At 42.6% G+C, this 18,876-nt stretch overlaps 1 protein-coding gene across 1 annotated transcript in view; it reads right to left on the bottom strand.

The window, feature by feature from the left end:
* macrod2 (mono-ADP ribosylhydrolase 2) overlaps window positions 1-18,876 on the bottom strand; it is an 897,762-nt gene that overhangs the window by 23,540 nt on the left and 855,346 nt on the right. Inside the window, exons 12-14 of the mRNA XM_041212085.1 lie at window positions 9,055-9,135; window positions 5,939-6,004; window positions 4,535-4,621 (exon numbers count right to left, since the gene is read on the bottom strand). Of these exons, the coding sequence (XP_041068019.1) occupies window positions 4,535-4,621; window positions 5,939-6,004; window positions 9,055-9,135 (234 nt within the window). The remainder of the gene's footprint in view (window positions 1-4,534; window positions 4,622-5,938; window positions 6,005-9,054; window positions 9,136-18,876) is intronic.

Here is an 18,876-nt window from a genome sequence, read left to right as displayed (position 1 = left end):
ATGGATCCAAAGTAAATTCTAACATTGTGAAGTTGTGTCATAAAGTTCTTAAACGTGTAAATTTATGTTCTGCAGAAGGTTTAATCTCCGGTTTTTGTGCGTGGAATAGAGCATCATAAACCTAGGAGCGTACAGGACTAGAAAGACTGCCATCCATCTGGTCAGTCACAAAAAGGTGGACCAGTTAAAGGACATATTTTACACACTATTACTTCCAATGCATCCCCACTCTTCCATATCACTATGATTTAGCAAGTTAGCATTTGCCAATCCGTCTTCAGGTGGAAAGAGAGAAATACTTGTGCTTCGAGACATGAAGAATTTTTAACGTTGAAGACATGTGCTAAAATGCTAATCTAAAGCAGGATAGTCTGTGGTCCAAAGAGCATCTGAGAAATTAGCTATTCTGTGTCTTATGAGCTGTGTCTGGGGTCTCTTTTTCACTCATTGATTGCCAATCTTTTCCCTCCAACAGACCTCAGCTTGGAGCAGAGGCAGCAAGGAAGATAAACAGGCACGTCGCTGGTTTATGTCAGTCCCCAGAGATTCCAATTTAAACGCAAAGCATCTTGCAATTCCATATGTAAGAAGATAAAAACCCTAAGACTGCACCACGAGAGAGAATGGAGCAGGTCGGAGGGCCCCATCCTAAGTCTGTTCCTGGGCCTGGTCAAGGTGGCCACCAGGTTGGATTGACTCTGTGGGATAGGGAGTGGTTGCTCCATGGTCGACATCCACAATCATATTTATGGTCTAATTATTGTTTGAGCAATATCACTGTACATGGCAATTATTGTTTGTTTCATAAAAGCAAACTACTGCGGATGCTGGAAATCTGAAACAAAAACAAAAATAGCTGGAAAAACTCAGCAGGTCTGACATGAAGAAATGGGATAAAGATACTAAAGCAATGGGTAAATCTGTCCAAACACCTCTAAAATATAGAATTAAATGCACATTTTTAAGGTCTCCAAGCCTCAGCAATATTCCATTGTGTCCACGTAAGAGTGTGAGGAGCTGCTAAATGATTTCTCATTGTCTTGCTTTGTACTGGAGCTACTTGTGTACAAACCATGCTCTCTGCATCATTTCAATGCTTCCAGGGAAAAAATGGAATACATTTGGCAGGTATTACAGTTCAATTCATTCTTAATCTTACACTCTTTGGCTTCTCAGGGCCATGATGAGAACTCTCATCAGTCCCTCAGGTAAGAGCAGGTTCTTGTGCTTTGCTAACAGTGTTTGTTTCTGAAAGCATTGTACAGTAAGACAGAATAAACATCTCAATTCAACTTCAGGTGGGTGAATCTTCTTTTTAGGGAACTGTTAGAAAATGCATACACCGTGATGACTGATAAGAATGCTAATGACATTATCTTGAATCAGGTGAACTTTAGTTCAGACCTAAACCAGACAGGTGTTTTCAATAGGCAGCTGGCTTTGGGCATGGAGTGAACTCGCATTTATTCTACCTATTATTTTTCCTACAAAATCAACTTCTCTCCACACGACATCTTTCTCCACCTAATGTTCTCTATATTTTTCACAAATCATAGGTAAAGACTGAAGCTCTTATTGTTTGGAAGTTGTAACTTTATATTCTGATATACGGTGATTTGACTTAACAAGCTTAAAAAAAATCTCAGGGTTATGTGCACGCTAAAATAATCCCCTTTCCTGTTGATCTGCACAGCCAGTCTTACTGTCTACTGATTAACAATGTTTGAGGTGGAATGGCTCATTGCTTGAATCAGTCAAACAATCCTCTTAACAATAAGAGGCTTGCAAGCCAGAAACAAAATTCTGCAGGCTTACAGCAGAACAATAACTTTAAAACTGCCCCTTGTGCCAGGCAAATAAGGGTGAATGAGCTGAAATTAATCTTTAGTCTCTCTATAGCTCTGGTAGGGTTGGATGTTGGAATAAATTGCTGCACAATCTCAGACACAAGGGGACTGTTTTTCAACTTTATTGTGCATGACAGCATAATGGTAGTGGTTGAGAAATTCTGCAGAAAAGCTGGTTTCACGATATCTTAAAGGGCCCCAATGTTCTATCTCCACTGGGGCCTGGGGTTGGGTCTGAAGTGGCTGTAGAAGGTCACTGGTGCTTCAAGACTCTGGTGAGGGACAATCTTCAACTGCACTCACTAGACTGAGCTATTTACATTTAAACCAGCCTCCATGTTTCTCAATCACTTGAGTGAAGGAATACGGCTGTGATGGGGAGGGGAGGTAGAGTTGCTGTTGTGGGTGCAATCAGGAAACTGAGCACAAATCATGCTGCTTTTCATAAGTGCAAGTTAAGGTTCAAGTTTCCGCCCAAACTCATTTACATAATAGCAAGCATAAAATCTCCCATGAACCAGCAGAGGTGGGCAGTGTAAATTAATCATTTATCTTATCTTGCTTTGTGTTAAAAAAAATTCTTCCATGCATTTAAGACTAGTAACCTTAAAATATTTTTCATATGTAAAGACGTGTATAATATGCCTGCTAATATTTTTGAGCCTTTAGAAACGAATTTAATTTGAAGAACCTTCTCAGACGGTCATAAATGACAGAAACTTGCCATGCTCATTATTCTGATTTGGGAGCTTGGGCAGATTTCAGTGTTGTGTTATTTTGACCGGTATTAAAGGCTGCAGAAACTTGACTGGCACTGGACGTAACTTGCGTTTAAAATTCCCTGATCTTCTGCACTAATTCAGTCGAGTTCAGATGGATTGTGCTGGGAAAGCCAACACAAGCTGACAGAAATTCTAGGGTGGCACACTCAATTCTAGGGTGGGCTTGACCCAATATTCTGGTACTTGCGGTGGGCCACATTCAGCAATGATTATTTGGATACAATGGGCAATAGAAACTGATTTGCGTTTCGATCATTCCTTGGGTGCAGCATGGAAACAATTTTTCACTATTTATCCAGAATAGGATCTGCAGGATAATCTCACCCCTTTATTAGATGCTGTGTTCTGAGCACTGCTCCCACTCAGCACGTTACTGCTGATTCTCCTGGTGCTGTGGAAAATGCTGGCTCCCTTGTGCATTACAATCCCATTCTCCCTTTCCCATGCCTCAATCCCCCTGATCCTGCAGTTTAGCTCTTACCCCCTGCACTAATCCATTAACGATCCCATCCCAATCTCAGGCTTAGTATCCCAATCCCACACCCAAAATTCAGCCTCCCAACCCCACCCTCTAGCCCTTGAGATAAAGGCCAACACACCATTAGGCTTTTAAATTTCCTTTTGCACCATTCCACTAATTTTCAGTGACTTCTACACATGGGCCCACATATTTCTCTGATCCCCCACAGCTCCTAGCTTCTCGCCATTTAGAAAATATCCTGGCCTATCTTTCTTCTATTCAAAGTGGATGACCTCACACTTCCCCACCCTGAGCTGGGGGAGATGTCACCGGACTAGTAATCCAGAGTCCAAGGCTAATGCTCTGGGGGACATGGGTCCAAATACCACCATGGAATTTAAATTCAGTTAATAAAAATCTGGAATTCTAAAGCTAGTCTCGGCAATGGTGACCATGAAGCTATCATCAATTGTCATAAAAACCCATCTGGTTCACTAATGCCCTTGAGGGAAGGAAATCTGCCGTCCTTACCTGGTCTAGCCTACATGTGGCTCCAGATCCACAATAATTTGATTGACTCTTAACTCCCCTCCGAAATGGTCTAAGCAAGCTACTCAGCTCAAGAGCAACGAGGGATGGGAAACAAATGCTGACCTTGCCAGTGACGCCCACATTCCATGAAAGAATAAGTAAAAACAAACTCCATCTGGTATAGTTTTGCCCATTTTTAAAATCTATCCATGTTCCTTTGCAACTTAAACCTCCCATTTATACTAAGAAAAATAATGAAAATGAGAACAGCATTACACTACACTTTTAATATAGCTAAACATCACAAAATGCTTCAGTAGGAGGTTGGAGTGGTGGTGGTGGGGGAGGTGAGATAGGGAGTAAATGACAAGTGGGAGTTAGGAGAGGAACAAGTGAAGGTGACAAAAGATGAGACTGAAGTTTTGAAGAGCATCTCAAGATGGGGGAATATTTAGCAGGCACAGGGCCCAGGGAAGGGAACTGAAGAGTGACGGTTGAAGCCTTTGATACGGATGTTGGATGGAAAGGAATACATGACACACACTAGGCCCAAATTGGAGAAGCAAGAGCGAGACCTGGGAAACAGGGACTGTGGAAGATTACAGAGATAAACAGGGTCAAGGCCACTAGGGCATTTCTAAAAGAATTTTGAAATGAATGTTCTGGAGGATGGTAAAACAGTCAGGGTGGGTGGAAGGTGACCTGGATGAGTGGGGGGAAAGCTGGGACTTTATATAGTATAAGTCAATGAAGGCAGCATTTCAAAAGTTGAACCAGGAGGTGATAATGGTACAGATGAGGCTTTTGAGTGAACCTTGTAAATGGCTGGCCATTTTCATTGTAGTAATTGCCTATGTAATCAGCTTGAAAAACACTCTAGCTGTTCACTTGTTAGAGTGTAAATGATCTCTTACCCTCTGACTGAACTTGGGAGTTGTCCATTTCCATTTCTTCTGTTTGGGTACAAGGCTGGCTAAGCATGTCACTGTCTTCAGGTTTATCTGGAAAGTACATGTCTTTTTAAAACTGCAAAGATAAACACTTTTTAAAAATCCTAAGCAAAACCGCGTCATGTCCTGTGGCTAAAAGCAAAATACTGCAGATGTTGGAAATCTGAAACAAAAACAGAAAATGCTGGAAAAACTCAGCAGGTCTCATAGCATCTGTGGAGAGAGAAAGAAAACAGAGTTAATGTTTCAAGTCCGTATGACACACAATAGGCCCAAATTGGAGAAGCAAGAGTGAGACCTGGGGCACAGGGTCTGCGGAAGATTGCAGAGATAAACAAGGTCAAGGCCACTAGGGCATTTCTAAAAGAATTTTGAAATAAATGTACCGGAGGATTTAGTGAAGCAGTCAGGGTGGGTGGAAGGTGACCTGGATGAGTGGGGGAAAAGCTGGGACTTTATATAGTGTAAGTCAATGAAGGCAGCATTTCAAAAGTTGGACTTGGAGGTGATAATGGTACAGATGAGGCTTTTAAGTGACTCTCTTTTGAGTGAGGCTTTCAGCTCCGAACGAGAGTCATACGGACTCGAAACGTTAACTCTTTTGTCTTTATCTCCACAGATGCTCTTAGACCTGCTGAGTTTTTCCTGTTTTTGTTTCATGTCCCGTGGTGCTATGGTACCAGCTGAATGGCAAAAATAATTATTAGAGGTAACTGGTATTCCAAAAAATGAACATTGGTAATGTGAATCACTTATTTCAAAAAAATCTGAATACAACCGAATTTGGAGTGACTGTCAGGAGAAAACCTCTTTCAAAGTGCAAGTGAAAGATGTTGAATTTCTTCATCTCTTCATCCGACAAAGAGGAGTCCATCAAATACATAGGGTTCGGTATAATAGTTGTTATGTTTCTAGACTAATGCTTCAGAGGCCTGTACTAATCATCCAGAGACATGAAGTGGTGGCATAGTGGTACTATCACTGGACTAGTATTTCAGAGACTGTCATTGGTTAGGCCCTTATTCAGAGGGCATTTGAGAGTCAACCACAATGCTGTGGGTCAGGTAGGGACAACAGATTTCCTTCCCTAAAGGACATTATTGAACCAGATGGGTTTTTACAACAATCAGTTTTTTCATGGTCACCATTACTGATACTACCTTTCAATTCCAGAATTTTTTGAAATTGAATTCAGATTCTATCAGCTGCTCTAGTGGGATTTGAACCTGTGTCCCCAGAGCGTTAGCCTCAGCCTTTGAACTACTAGTCCAATGATATTACCACTACACCACCATCTCCGCTTTGTGAATTTGGTATATCATGCATCCTGCTCTGTCTTTGGTTGTGCTAAGTAAGTGTAGTGCCTACCTTCAATCTGGCTGTCCATGTACGTGTCACTTGGTTTAGACTCATCATCTTGACTACCTAAAGGCACTGCCGAAACAAACACAACACCGAAAAACAGTCAGTTATAGAAACACTTGCTTTGAAACTCTTTCTCAAAATGGCTGAACAATTCTTAAGTTCAGTTTCTTGGAATCCACTCACACACAGTTTAAGCAAAACAAAAACTGTTTCAAGTACAAGATTTGGGTGAGGGCCTGATCAAAGATGGGGTAGTTTGTACCCATGATCAGAGGCATCAAATTGTTACGTAGCCTTAAGAATGTCAAACGTGCCAGAAAAAAATAAACTGCATTGCATTGTCCTGTCGTAATGTGAAGGGTTTGGAAATTTTGCAGTGCAGAATCCGCGGCTGGCAGGACCTAGCTTCCTGCATATCAGAGATGTATACTACCCTTCACCCTGTTTTCACTGATGAGGCAGACAATCATTTCAACTGTGTTAATTTCAGGTGCTGCTCCTGAGTACTCAACTCTGATCAAATCAAAATTGAATGAGTCTGTACCATTTATATATTTATCAGGGAATAACGCCCCCTTCATAGTTTCTGAGCTGGAATTGTAATTAGTCAAAACATGAAACTTTAAGAACAAAACACACTTAATAAAACAGCAATGTACAAAGAGGCAAATAAACTCAGAAATATTAAGGGAAATGTTTTTCTTTAAAAATGGTGAGTGACTTGGCATTCTTTTAAAAGAAATTAAGAATTCACATCCAATGTCTCTTAGCTGAAGTTTAAAATGACCTTTAGAAAACTGACCATAAGAGGAGCAAGTTGCTGAAGGGAACTAGATTTTTAATGCCGGCTCTGATGAAGAATCATTCGGACTCGAAGTATTAACTGTGTTACTCTTTGCAGATGTTGTCAGACCTGTTGAGTTTTTCCAGCAATTTTTGTTTTTGTTTCAGATTTTCAGCATCCGCAGTATTTTACTTTTATTTTAGATTTTTAATTTGTGGGGCATGGATTCTGATGTTTGGCCTTTCCTAAAGCACAACAACAACTTGTGCTTACATAGTGTCGCCAAAGTAGTAAAACATTCCAAGATGCTTCACGAAAGTGATTATCAAACAAATGTTGGCGCTGAGCCACATTAGAAGATATTAGCATGGGTGACCAAAAGCTCACTCAAAAAGGTGGGTTTTAAGAAGCATCTTGGAGGAGGAGAGAGAGACAGAGAGGGGCAATGAGGTTTAGGGAGGGAATTTCAAAGTTAGGGCCCAGGCAGCTGAAAACAAGGCTGCCACTGGGGAAGTGATTAAGAGGAGGGATGCTCAAGAGGGTAGAATTGGAGAGCACAGAAGTTGTGGGGCTGGAGGAGGCTACAGGGACTGGGAGGGGCAAGGCCATGGAGGAATTTGGAAACATGGCTGAGAATTTTAAAATTGAAGCATTGCTTAAATGGAAGCCCATGTAGGTCAGAGAGCACATGGGTGATTGGGACTTGGTGTAAGCTAGGGTACAGGCAGCTGAGCTTTAGATGAACTTACATTTATGGAGGGTCGAAAATGAGATGCTGGCCAGGAGAGCGTTGGAATAGTCCGCAGAATGTCCCACAGTGCTTCACAGCCAATGAAGTATAGACATTATTGTAATGTAGGAAATGCAGGGCCAATTTGTGCACAGCAAGCTCCCACAAACTGCAATGTGAGAATGACCAGGCTATCTCTCTTTTTATAGATTTTGGTTGATTGAGGGATAAATATTGGCCAGGACACCCTGAAGATCTCCTCTGCTTGTCTACAAAACAATGCCATGGGATCTTTACATCTGCCTGAGAGGGCAGTGGGGACCTCAGTGTAACGTCTCACCTGAAATGTGGCACTGCCGACAGTGCAGCTCTCCGTTCAATGCTTCACTAGAGTGTCAGCCCAGATTTAGTGTTCAAGTCTCTGCGGTGGGACATGAACCCACAACCTTTTGATGCAGATCTGAGTGCTGCCCACTGAGCCACAGCTAGCATGGCTATCCTACCGATCTCTTAGCAGTCATCCGAAAAATACCTGTCAACTATCATTGCTTAGTTTGGGCTCCATTGAAATCCAGAGTTCCAATATGAAAAGGCAATGGCCCGGATCTTCCGCGGATCATCGGAGGATTGCCACTCCGCTTGAAAACTTTCACATTCAACGCTGCTCCGCACATTTTTGCTGGGTCTTCTGAGCCCAGCTTGTCCAGAAATGTGGAGCGCAGTGTCCATCAGAGAACTCCAACACAGTGGAGTAAAGTCAGGGAAGACTGTCCAGCCCCCTTTTTATGGCACTAGCTGCTGGGAGGTAAATTTAAAGGTCCAGTGTGAATGTTAGTGAATGGGTAAATGGATGAATGAGTGAATCAGTAGGGTAGTAGGGTGGGTGGTTGAGTTAAGTGGGTAGGGTGGATGAGATGGGTGGGTAAGGTGGTAGGTGGGTAGGGTGGCAGGTGGGTAGGATGGTAGGCAGATAAGGTGGCAGGCATATAGGGTGGTAGGTGGGTAAGATTGTAGATGGGTAAAGTTGTAGGTGGGTCGGATGGTAGGTGGGTAGAGGAGTAATCAGGTTGGGTCGGGAGATGTAATCAGGTGGTCGTGGATTGTCAGATCTGGTTGGGTGCTAGTCGGGTGACTGGGGTTAGTGTGGTCGGGAGGGGCAGTCGGGTCAGGTTGGGAGGGTGGTCAGGGGGTTCGGGGGGTTAGTCAGGAGGACAGGTTGAGGAGTCGGGGGTAAGTGTGAGTGATTGTGCAGTCAGTTCTATAGTTACCCAGAAGTTAGGCTAGGATCTTTCTGTCTAACCTTTCCTGGAAATAAATCAGAACCATCTGAAATCTCCGAATCTAACTCGGAGTCAAAGATGTTCACCGAGGGTGCCACACAGCAGGGGAATTACCCATCGGTCGTTCAAACTTCCTGGGCAATTCCCGTGGAGGTCCACTCATCTGGAATTCCATGGGGTCCCAAAGAGCATCTTGGCTCGTATGTCTGGTTTCTGACAATCTAGAGACTAGAAGATTTGGGCCATTGTTCTAAACACCATATCAAGTTCAACTAAGTGTTCGCTAAGAATCATTACATCAACGCAATGTTTGAAAAGCTCTTACAAGTTGAATCAACACATTTTTCAATTTCTGTCTTCTTTGGTGAATTTTCTGCTTGACCATCAGGGCTTTCTTCTGTTGAAACTATAAAAATGGAAGAGAAAAATGTATTTTCACTTGACAAGTCTGAAAAATAATATTTATTACACAAATTGGATGGTGAAATTGATTTGATTTAATTGCAAAATGAAGTAAAGCTTAACAAACCATTTTTGTTAGAGCTGCAAGGTGGTTGAAAGGTTGTGTGAAGTGTAAACACTAGTTGGGCTGAATGGCCTATTTCTGTACTTATTTTTCTTTATTGGGATGCGGGCGTCACTGGTAAGGCCAGCATTTGTTGCCCATCCCTAAATATCCTTGAACTGAGTTGCTTGCTAGGCCTTTCCGAGGGCAGATAAGGGTCTACCACACTGCTGTGGGTCTGGAGTCCAATGTAAACCAGACTGGATAAGGACGGCAGATTTCCTTCCCTAAAGGACATTAGTGAACCAGATGGGTTTTCACAACAATCGATGATAGTTTCATGGTCACCATCACTGAGACTAGCTTTCAAACAATTGCATCAGCTGCCATAGTGGGATTTCAGCTAGTGTCTCCAGGGCATTAGTCTGGACCGTTGGATTACGAACCCAGGGACATTAACATGACACCACCATCTCCCCATAATACTCTATGCTCCATGCAATTCTATGTAACGTGATGATGGTAACTGTGGATTCAACTTAAGATGCCTTCCTGGATTTTTCAGTCTGAACATATGGGGGGTTTTTCTATGCAGGTTATGGAACCTTCATCATCAAGGAAGGAATTTCACTCCAACGTATCTCTGTTGTAATCTTACTGTAATTCACCAAACAGCCTGCACTCCACTAGTAGCTTGAACTCCACAGTTGTCCCTAAGCAAATACTATTGTGTGAAACTCATTAAAAAAATCTCCTCAGGGTTCCAAGAAATAATTGTAAGAGGTAGGTTTTCTTTTCAAATGGGATGAAAATAAGTTAATCCTTTAACTAGCAAAATTCCTTTTCAATGAAGGATAATCCTCGTGAAATTTAAAAGTGCAAGAAATGAAAGCAAAGGAACGTTCAGTGGCAAAGAGTTGCTTAAAACAACAGAAACCAAAAAAAGCAACAAGTGTTATGATGTAGCTGGGTGTATGTGTCAGGTGGACCAAATCCACAAGGGAAACTTGGCCACACTGTCACAATGGTTTTGCAATTTGTATTTATTGCGAGAAGATTTGGGCACTGAATTCAGAAGTAATGAGTCCACCAACACCTTTAGTGATTTTAAAAGATTACAGTTAATTGGTTATTTAGTCATAACAGTTCCCAAAATTCTTATTTAAGTAGGCTTCCAACTACACACCCCCTTTTAAGACAACAGTTTAAAATAGATTTGAAATTATAAAATCAATCCAGCAGGTTACCTCACACATCCACTCCACAGTGGAATTCCAAAGGCTTGTAACACAACTTTATTTTCTGGAACAGCGTTTCTTCCTGCAGAGTGGCTAGGGCTTCTTCTAAGTCTGTCACATGGTGTACCTGTCAAGATTTTACCCCCAACATAAACTCCCATCCTTCTTTATAAATATTTCTCTCTCTTTAATGTGTGAAATCCTACTGTTCTACATGTCTCTGGAAAGTTACTTTCTCCATAATATAAAAATCTTTCATGTTGTCAATATAACCTCTTTCCTTTTGGGAAAAATAAACATAATAATTTTGCCCTATTTATCTTGTTAGTTGCAAACTTCCTACCATCCCTTTGAAAATCAAATAACTCCTTCACTTATCTAAAAATGCATATTTCATTCACACCTGACCTGTGGAATCCTCATCCTCGCTTGTCCAGCTCCATTTCAAAATTCTGCTTTACACCTAGCTCTTTTGATAATTTCAACCTTGCAGTCTATCTGACTCTAATTCAATTAAATCAGTCACACAGACAGAACCACCCACACTCACACCTATAAGCTATAATATGAAAAATATTATAGTTTCGTGACACGAGCTGGTATTAAACATCTTGCTCACATACAAATATAGGCATATGGAAGAGGTAGAGGAAGTTGACTCTCACCCAGTGAGATTGTATTCCAGTAAGGCATGGGTGCGGGGAGTCAGTACTGTAGTGATAATATCACTGGACCAGTAATCCAGAGACCCAGGCTAATGCTCTGGGAACATGGGTTCAAATCCCACCATGGCAGTTGGTGGAATTTAAAATCAATTAATATTCTGGAATTGAAAAGTTGACCATGAAAACCATTGCTGATTTTTGTAAAAACCCATCTGGTTCACTAATGTCCTCTAGGGAAGGAGATCTGTTGTCCTTACCTGGTCTAACCTACATGTGACTCCAGACCCACAGCAATGTGGCTGACTCTTAAATACCCTTTGAAATGGTGTGGCAAGCCACTTGGTTCAAGGGAAATTAGGGGTGGGCAAGAAATGCTGGCCAGTGATGCCCATGTCCCATGAAAGGACAAAAAAATGCTGTGGGGATCAGCTGGAGTATTACAGGAGAGAAACTGACAAGAAATGTAATAAGGACCAATTGACAATTGAAAAAGTCATTTGGATGTGAGCTTCTAATAAATGCTCAGGGCTGAGGGGACATAAATACAAAGTAGTCACTAATAAAACCAGTAGGGAGTTCAGGAGAAAATTCTTTACCCAGAGAGTGGAACTCGCCACCACGGCAAGTAGTTCAGGTGGGTAGCACAGAGGCAGTTAAGGATGAGCTAGATAAACACATCAGGGGGAATTTAATAGAAGAGTATGCTGATGGGGATTAGGTAAAAAAAAAGGACAGGGAAAGGTCTTGTGTGGAGCACGGACACCAGTATGGGCTGAATGGCCTGTTTCTGTGCAGTATACTTGATGTGATTCTATGTGACCTGTTTCAATGATTAATTGTAAAAGATAAATACAATGAAGAATACATTTGGAAAAGAAGGCAAAGAATAAAAGAGGACATACACTCTAGGAATAAAATGATGACCTTTTCAATTACTGTGACAGGACCACTAAACACAATACATAAAGTTAGCTATATTTCTAGGTATATCCCTAAAGATTGATGACAAAATCCTGATAAAAATTGAGGAATTTGACATAGCTTGTTAACTTTCAGCCTTTTGATCAGATTATGTTTTACAACCCCAATTTTATTCAGGGCAGGAAGGGAACTTTGTTTTATTGGTCATGTGAATCAGTAGAAAATGAAATTTAGCAGCAAAAAAAGTACTATTTTCCCCACATAAGTCTGTGGCGATTTGAGAGAGAGCAAGAAAGAGGAGATTTGATTGAGGTGTACAAAACCAAGGGCGGGGCTGGACAGACTAGGTAGGGAAAAACTGGTCCCATTGGTGGAGGAATCAAGAATGATAGGGCACAGATTTAAGGCAATTGTCAAAGGAAGTAATGGTGATATGAGGAAAAATCTTTTCACACAGCAAGTGCTGAGGATCTGGAATGCACTGCCTCACAGTGTGGTGCAGGCAGATTCAATCGAGACATTCCATCCGCAGTTTTTTTTGTTTTTAACATTTGAGAGGGAATTGGATCATTAGACTGCAGGGGAGTGGCACTAGGTAAACTGCTGCTTTGGAGAGCCAATGCAGGCAAGATGGGCTGAGTGGCCTCCTTCTGTGCTGTAACCATCCCGTGATACTGAAAGAAAGAGAGAGAGAGAGAGACAGAGGGGATGGCACTGGTGTTATTGCACTGGTTAAAAAGCCAGGTAAAAAAATGAAGACAGGAACGGCATTTACTGATTGACAATATACTTTAACATCAGCATAACACAACCCGTTCTTCCTGTTCCAATGGAACAGTTTAATGCAACCTGTCGCAGCAACAAACATGGTGGCCAGGCCCACTTCATTGCGTGAGAAGCTGCATATCAGTTTCCCAGAGGCTGGAAACTTTGCTGTGAATAAGTTGAATGCAGGAAGGGGCCCATGGTGGAAAACTCGCCTGCTCACAGCAAGTTGTCAATTAGGCTCATTAATCAGCCAATTGACACCAATTATCCATGGGCCCACTGTAATTTAGTGGTGGCTCAGAGATTAAATGGGGGGCTGTGCAGCTTTCCCATGCCTTCAGAATACTGCCCTAAAAATACTGTTGAGTTTACCAGTGGCTCCCGAGAGTGCCCTCGCAGTCAGGCATTCCGTGACCAAAATGTATCCCTCAACCAACACCACTAAAACAGAAACAGAAACATAAATACCTGGAAAAACTCAGCAGGTCTGGCAGCATCGGCAGAGAAGAGCACAATTGACGTTTCGAGTCCTCATGACCCTTCAACTGAACTGATGCTGCCGATGCTGACAGACCTGCTGAGTTTTTCCATGTATTTCTGTTTCTGCTGTTGTTTTGGATTTCCAGCATCCGCAGTTCTTTGCTTTTACCACTAAAACAGATTGGAAGGGACTTTCCGAGCAGCGGCAATCACTGTCAGATTGCCCCACTCAAAAACTCCCCCACCTCGATGCTGCTCTGTCTGCATTTCTGCTGGGACCTTCTGAGCCCAGCTTTCACAGAAATGCGAGTGTAGCATCCATCAGGGAACTCCGTCGAAGCGAGTGGTGTCGTGGGAAGACAGGACACACTCCCTATTTATGGTACCAGTCTTTGAGTGTTAGGGAATGGGTGAGTGGATAGGTTATTGCATGGGTAGGATGGTAGGGTGGGTGAGGTAAGTGGGTACATGGGTAGGCAGGTAAGATGGGTAGTGGGGTGAATGCATAAGTGGATAGGGTGGGTGAGGTGGGTAGGTGAATGAGTGGTTAGTGGGATGAGCGTTAAGCAAGGGCTGTAACTCAGAGCCAGAGACATTCGCAGAAGGTCCTGGGAATCAGGGTAATTGCCCATCGGAAGTTCAAACTTCCTGGGCAATTCCCACATAGGTCAGTGTGTCAGTACTTCCACAAGGTCCTGACCCACATATTGACCAGAAGATTTGGCCGATTATCTGTTCGTTGCTATCAATGAGAGCTTGCTGTGCTCCAGGTTGGCTGCCGAGTTTGCCTACATTACCACAATAACTACATTTCAAAATGACTTTTCTTGACAATGACGCCCTTCCGGACATCTGAAGATATTCTTGTCTAATGACACCTCTCTGAAGCACTATGGAACTTTTTTTTAAACTGGACATCAATGGAAAGACCAACATTTACTATCTACTCCTAAACTGAGTAGCTTGCAAGGCCGTTTCAGAGGGCAGTTAAGAGTGAACCACATTGCCATGGGTCTAGAGTCATATGTCAGCCAGACCGGGTAAGGATGGCATTCCTATCACTGAATCCCCCACATTCAACATGCTGGGGGTTACTATTGACCAGAAACTGAACTGGACTAGACGTATAAATACTATGGCTACAAGAGCAGGTCAGAGGCTAGGAATCCTGCAGCAAGTAGCTCACTTGCTGACTCCCCAAAGCCTGTCCACCACAAAGCACAAGTCGGAGTGTGATGGAATACTCCCAACTTGCCTGGATGAGTGCAACTCCCACAGCACTCAAGAAACTTGACACCATCCAGGTCAAAGCAGCCCACCTGATTGACACCCATTCCAAAAAAATTCACTCCCTCCACCACCGACAAACAGTGGCAGTAATATGTACCATCTATGAGATGCACTGCAGGAACTCACCAAGGCTCCTTAGATAGCACCTTCCAAACCCATGGCCACTACCATCTAGAAGAACAGGGGCAGCACATGGAAACACCACCACCTGGAAGTTCCCCTCCAAGCCACTCACCATCCTGACTTGGAAATATATCACCGTTCCTTCAGTGTTGCTGGGTCAAAATCCTGGAACTACCTCCCTAGCAGCACTGTGGGTGTACCAACACCACAGGGACTGCAGCAGTTCAAGAAGGCAGCTCACCGCCACTTTATCAAGGACAACTAGGGGTGGGCAAATGGCCAGCGATACCCACATCCCGTAATGAATATTAAAAAAATTCCTTCCCTAAGGGACCTTAGTGAGCCAGATGGATTTGTACAGCAATTCGATAATTACATGGTCGTCACTACTGATATTGTATTATTGTATTCTTAATTGCAGATTTATTTAATTAACCAAATTTAAATTCTCCAGCTGCTGTGGTGGGATTTGAAGATTTGAACTCATGTTTCTGGATCCATCACTTCTCTGGATTACTGGCCTAGTAACATAACCACTATGTTACCATACCTGTGGTCTAACTTTAACAGCATTCTATAACTGCACATTGTTGTTACAAATAGTAGTTGAAATGTCCCAATGCAGTGCAAGATTAAAACTAATGCTGACCTAGTTCCTAACTAGCATAAACTATGGCGAGTAATCCTTCCATAGACCACATGCATACCATGATCAAAGGTATTAAAGGTTTTGGGGATGGAGGGGGAGAGTGGGATTACTCTTTAATATCCTATTATAACTTTGCCCCTGAGATTAATTATAATGTACAGAGGAATTCCTAGTCACTAGAGTCCTGATAAACATTATAAAATGGACATGTAGGGACACTTCTTCTTGATGGAACTCTTGTGGGATTTCTGTAAAAAACTGTTTCTCAAATTGGAAAATATAAAATGAGTCTACATTAGCCTCTGCCCTACCCAGATTCAGGGATCCATCACTACCTAGGCAATCTAAATATAACATTAAAGTTATTCTAACCAGTCTTCACTTCATAAACCGGTGAATTCAAGCTGCCTGCAAAGCACAAGATTGGATCAAGGGCATCATCAACTCAATTATACAGTGGCAGCCGTTCCTAAGGTTAAACTCTTTTCAGTGAAATCTGGTACTATTCTATCAAGGCACAAAGTTCCTCCTGAGACTTCTCACTTCAAGAGCCACCCAGAAGGATTAGTGTTTCAAAACTCACCTTGAGCCAGAATATTAATACCGCATGAAATTTATACATTGATAGATTCTAGATGTGATTGTTATCTCAAGGTAACTGTGACTGCAGGCAAAGCAACAGCATCAAGCAAAACTTGTATCTGTGGATCACTTGGGGCTTTTAACATAGTATCGAATATTAATTTTTCGTGAGTGAAAGAAGGTAACAATGAAAATATAACACTCATGATGGTTTCTTGATGCAGTGGAAAGTAAGGGCAGATTTAATGCAATACAATGATAATGAAAGCTTACTGAATTGAAATATGGGGCTGAATAACACAGGGTGGGGAGGTGAATGGCGCGGCACCCCCTCCCCCTGCAAAACAACGTTGGCCTGGAGCCAATATGCTCCAAACCGGACTGCCCCATGCCCACTTAATGGGTGCTGCAGAGTGGACAAATGAGGGCCGGCAGTTCCATCAGTCTCGACAGCGCAAGGAAAGCACCTGAGGCGACTGCCGGGACTGCAGAAGATGACCACCAACGCTGATAGATCAGCGAAGCAGGTAAGTCCGGGGTCTTGGGCAGGGAAGGTTTGGGTAGATTAGTGAGAGAGGCGGGGGGGGGGGGGAAGGGTGGGTTTAAAGGAGGAAGCAGGTAGGAAGGAAGTTAGGGGGTTGGGGGGGGGGCGGGTTGCCACCCTGTGATTGACAAAGAACAGCCCTGAAGAGCCATCGCCCCCTTCCCATAATACATAAGACATAGGAGGAGAAATTAGGCCATTCGGCCCATTGAATCTGCTCCGCCATTCAATCATGGCCATTCAATTCCTGCTCCTTAAACATGTAAGTTAAAAAAATCAGGTGCCGCTCCTGCCCAAGCCAAATATTTTAATGTGTGTACAGCGTATTATCAGGGTCAATTGGCTAGCTAACAAGCCTAACTGACCATTGGTTATTCATTTAAATATGGTGGGCAGGCTGCTGATTTCGACCCTCTCCCCTGTACTATAGGGGTGAGTTCGGGTGTGCCCCAGCCCCCCCCACCCCCGCAGGAAGCACACCTGCCAGTGCGCACATAAAATTCTCTCTCCATAGGTTCTGCCAGGCCTGCTGAGTATTTCCAGCATTTTCTGTTTTTATTTGATGCAATGCTGTTGTAACTGGTTCAGGATCACGCCATTGTTTTTCCTCTCTTAGCAGGTCCTCCCAAAACTTTGCTGTACTTAAAGTAAGAATAGGTCTAATAGATGCACCATATTGTCATCGCTATGAAACTACATATATAAGGAATATTGTGGTATAAATCATTTATTTTATGTGAAGTATGCAATTCAGGTTCAAGCATGCATACTTGTACTCTAATCCTATGCATCTCCCCATTCATAAAGTTCTTAAATGTAACATTTGAGTTACGTGTAACTTTAAAATAAAAAAATTCTCCTTCTTGTTCTGAAATTCCTTCATGGCCTTGCCCCTCTCTCCCTCTAACCTCCTCCAACCCCACAACCCTCAGAGATCTCTCAATTCCTCCAATTTTGGCCTCTTGTACAACCTTGACTTTAATTGCTCCACCATTGATGGCCGTGCTGTCAGCTGCCAGGCCCTAAACTCTGGAATGCACTCATTGAACCTCACTACTTTTCTCTCCTCCTTTAAGAGGATTCTTGTCTGCCTCTGTGTCCAAGCTTTTGGTCATCTATCCTAATATCTCCTTGCATGACTCAGTGTCAAATTTTGGTCAATCATGCTGCTGTGACGCACCTTCGGACATTTTAGTCTATTGTAAAGATGATGTAGAAATGCAAGTTGCTGTTGTTCAGTTAGCTAACAATGCCAATTTTGAAGCTTTAATGACCATTCCCCAAAGAAGCATCACAAAAAATGAGTGGAATGTTTTCCATATTTGTCTTCTTACATTTGAGTACATGAATACAAGAATTAGGAGCAGGGGTAGGCCATTCAGCCCTTTGAGCCAGCTCCGTCATTCAATGGGATCATGGCTGATCTGGTTGTGGTCTCAGCTCCCCTGTCTTGCCTGTCCTGCATAACCCTTAACTCCCTTTTGATTAAAAATCTGTTTAACTCAGCTGTGAATATATTCAATGACCCGGCCTCCACTGCTTGCTGGGGAAGAGAATTCCACAGACCCTCTGAGAGAAAAAAAATTCTCAACTTCATCTTTAATTGGAGATCCCTTATTTTTAAACTGTGTCCCCTAGTTCTGGATTCCCCCACAAAGGGAAACATGCTCTCGGTATTCACCCTGTTAAACCTCCTCAGAATCTGACATGTTTCAATAAGATCAGCTCTTATTCTTCTAAATTCCAGTGGGTATAGGCCAATCTAAACAACCTTTCCTTATAAGACACTCCCTTCATCCCAGGAATGAGTATATTAATATTAAGCTACGTAACCTGAGTGGAGGAAATGGTGTGAATTAAAACAGATCTTCTATAAATGTCATCTTAAAGCCAGCTACCCGTAAGCAGCAAAAAGGCCAAAGTTTCAGTTTCATTTTCAAGCTGTTACATTCAAAATCAATTTTAATTTACACCTTGTCTTGATGCTCCAGAAGGCACTGACTGACACTTGCATTGTTCAAGAGTAGCTTAGTTGTCAGCCGGGCTCAGTTGGCAGTGCTCTCACCTCTGAGTCAGATGGTTATAGGTTCAAGTCCCACTCTAGGACTTCAGCACAAAAATCAAGGCTGACACTCCAGAGAGCTGGAGGTGCCGTTTTCCCAGATATGATGTTAAGGCAAGGCCCATGACCACCTTCTCAGGGGTAATTAGGGATGGGCAATAAATGCTGGCCTTGCCAGTGACACTCACCTTCCAAGAACAAATATATTTATAAAAACACTGTCCTCTCAGATGGCGTAGAGAATTCCACGGCAATACTTTGAAGAAGAGCTGGTGCTGCAGCCAAATTTATCCCTCAATCAGCTTGACAAAAAGCACCTT

The sequence above is a fragment of the Carcharodon carcharias genome, chromosome 2, assembly GCF_017639515.1.
Source record: "Carcharodon carcharias isolate sCarCar2 chromosome 2, sCarCar2.pri, whole genome shotgun sequence".
Taxonomy (NCBI): domain Eukaryota; kingdom Metazoa; phylum Chordata; class Chondrichthyes; order Lamniformes; family Lamnidae; genus Carcharodon; species Carcharodon carcharias.
This window is presented reverse-complemented; position numbering and strand designations above follow the sequence as displayed.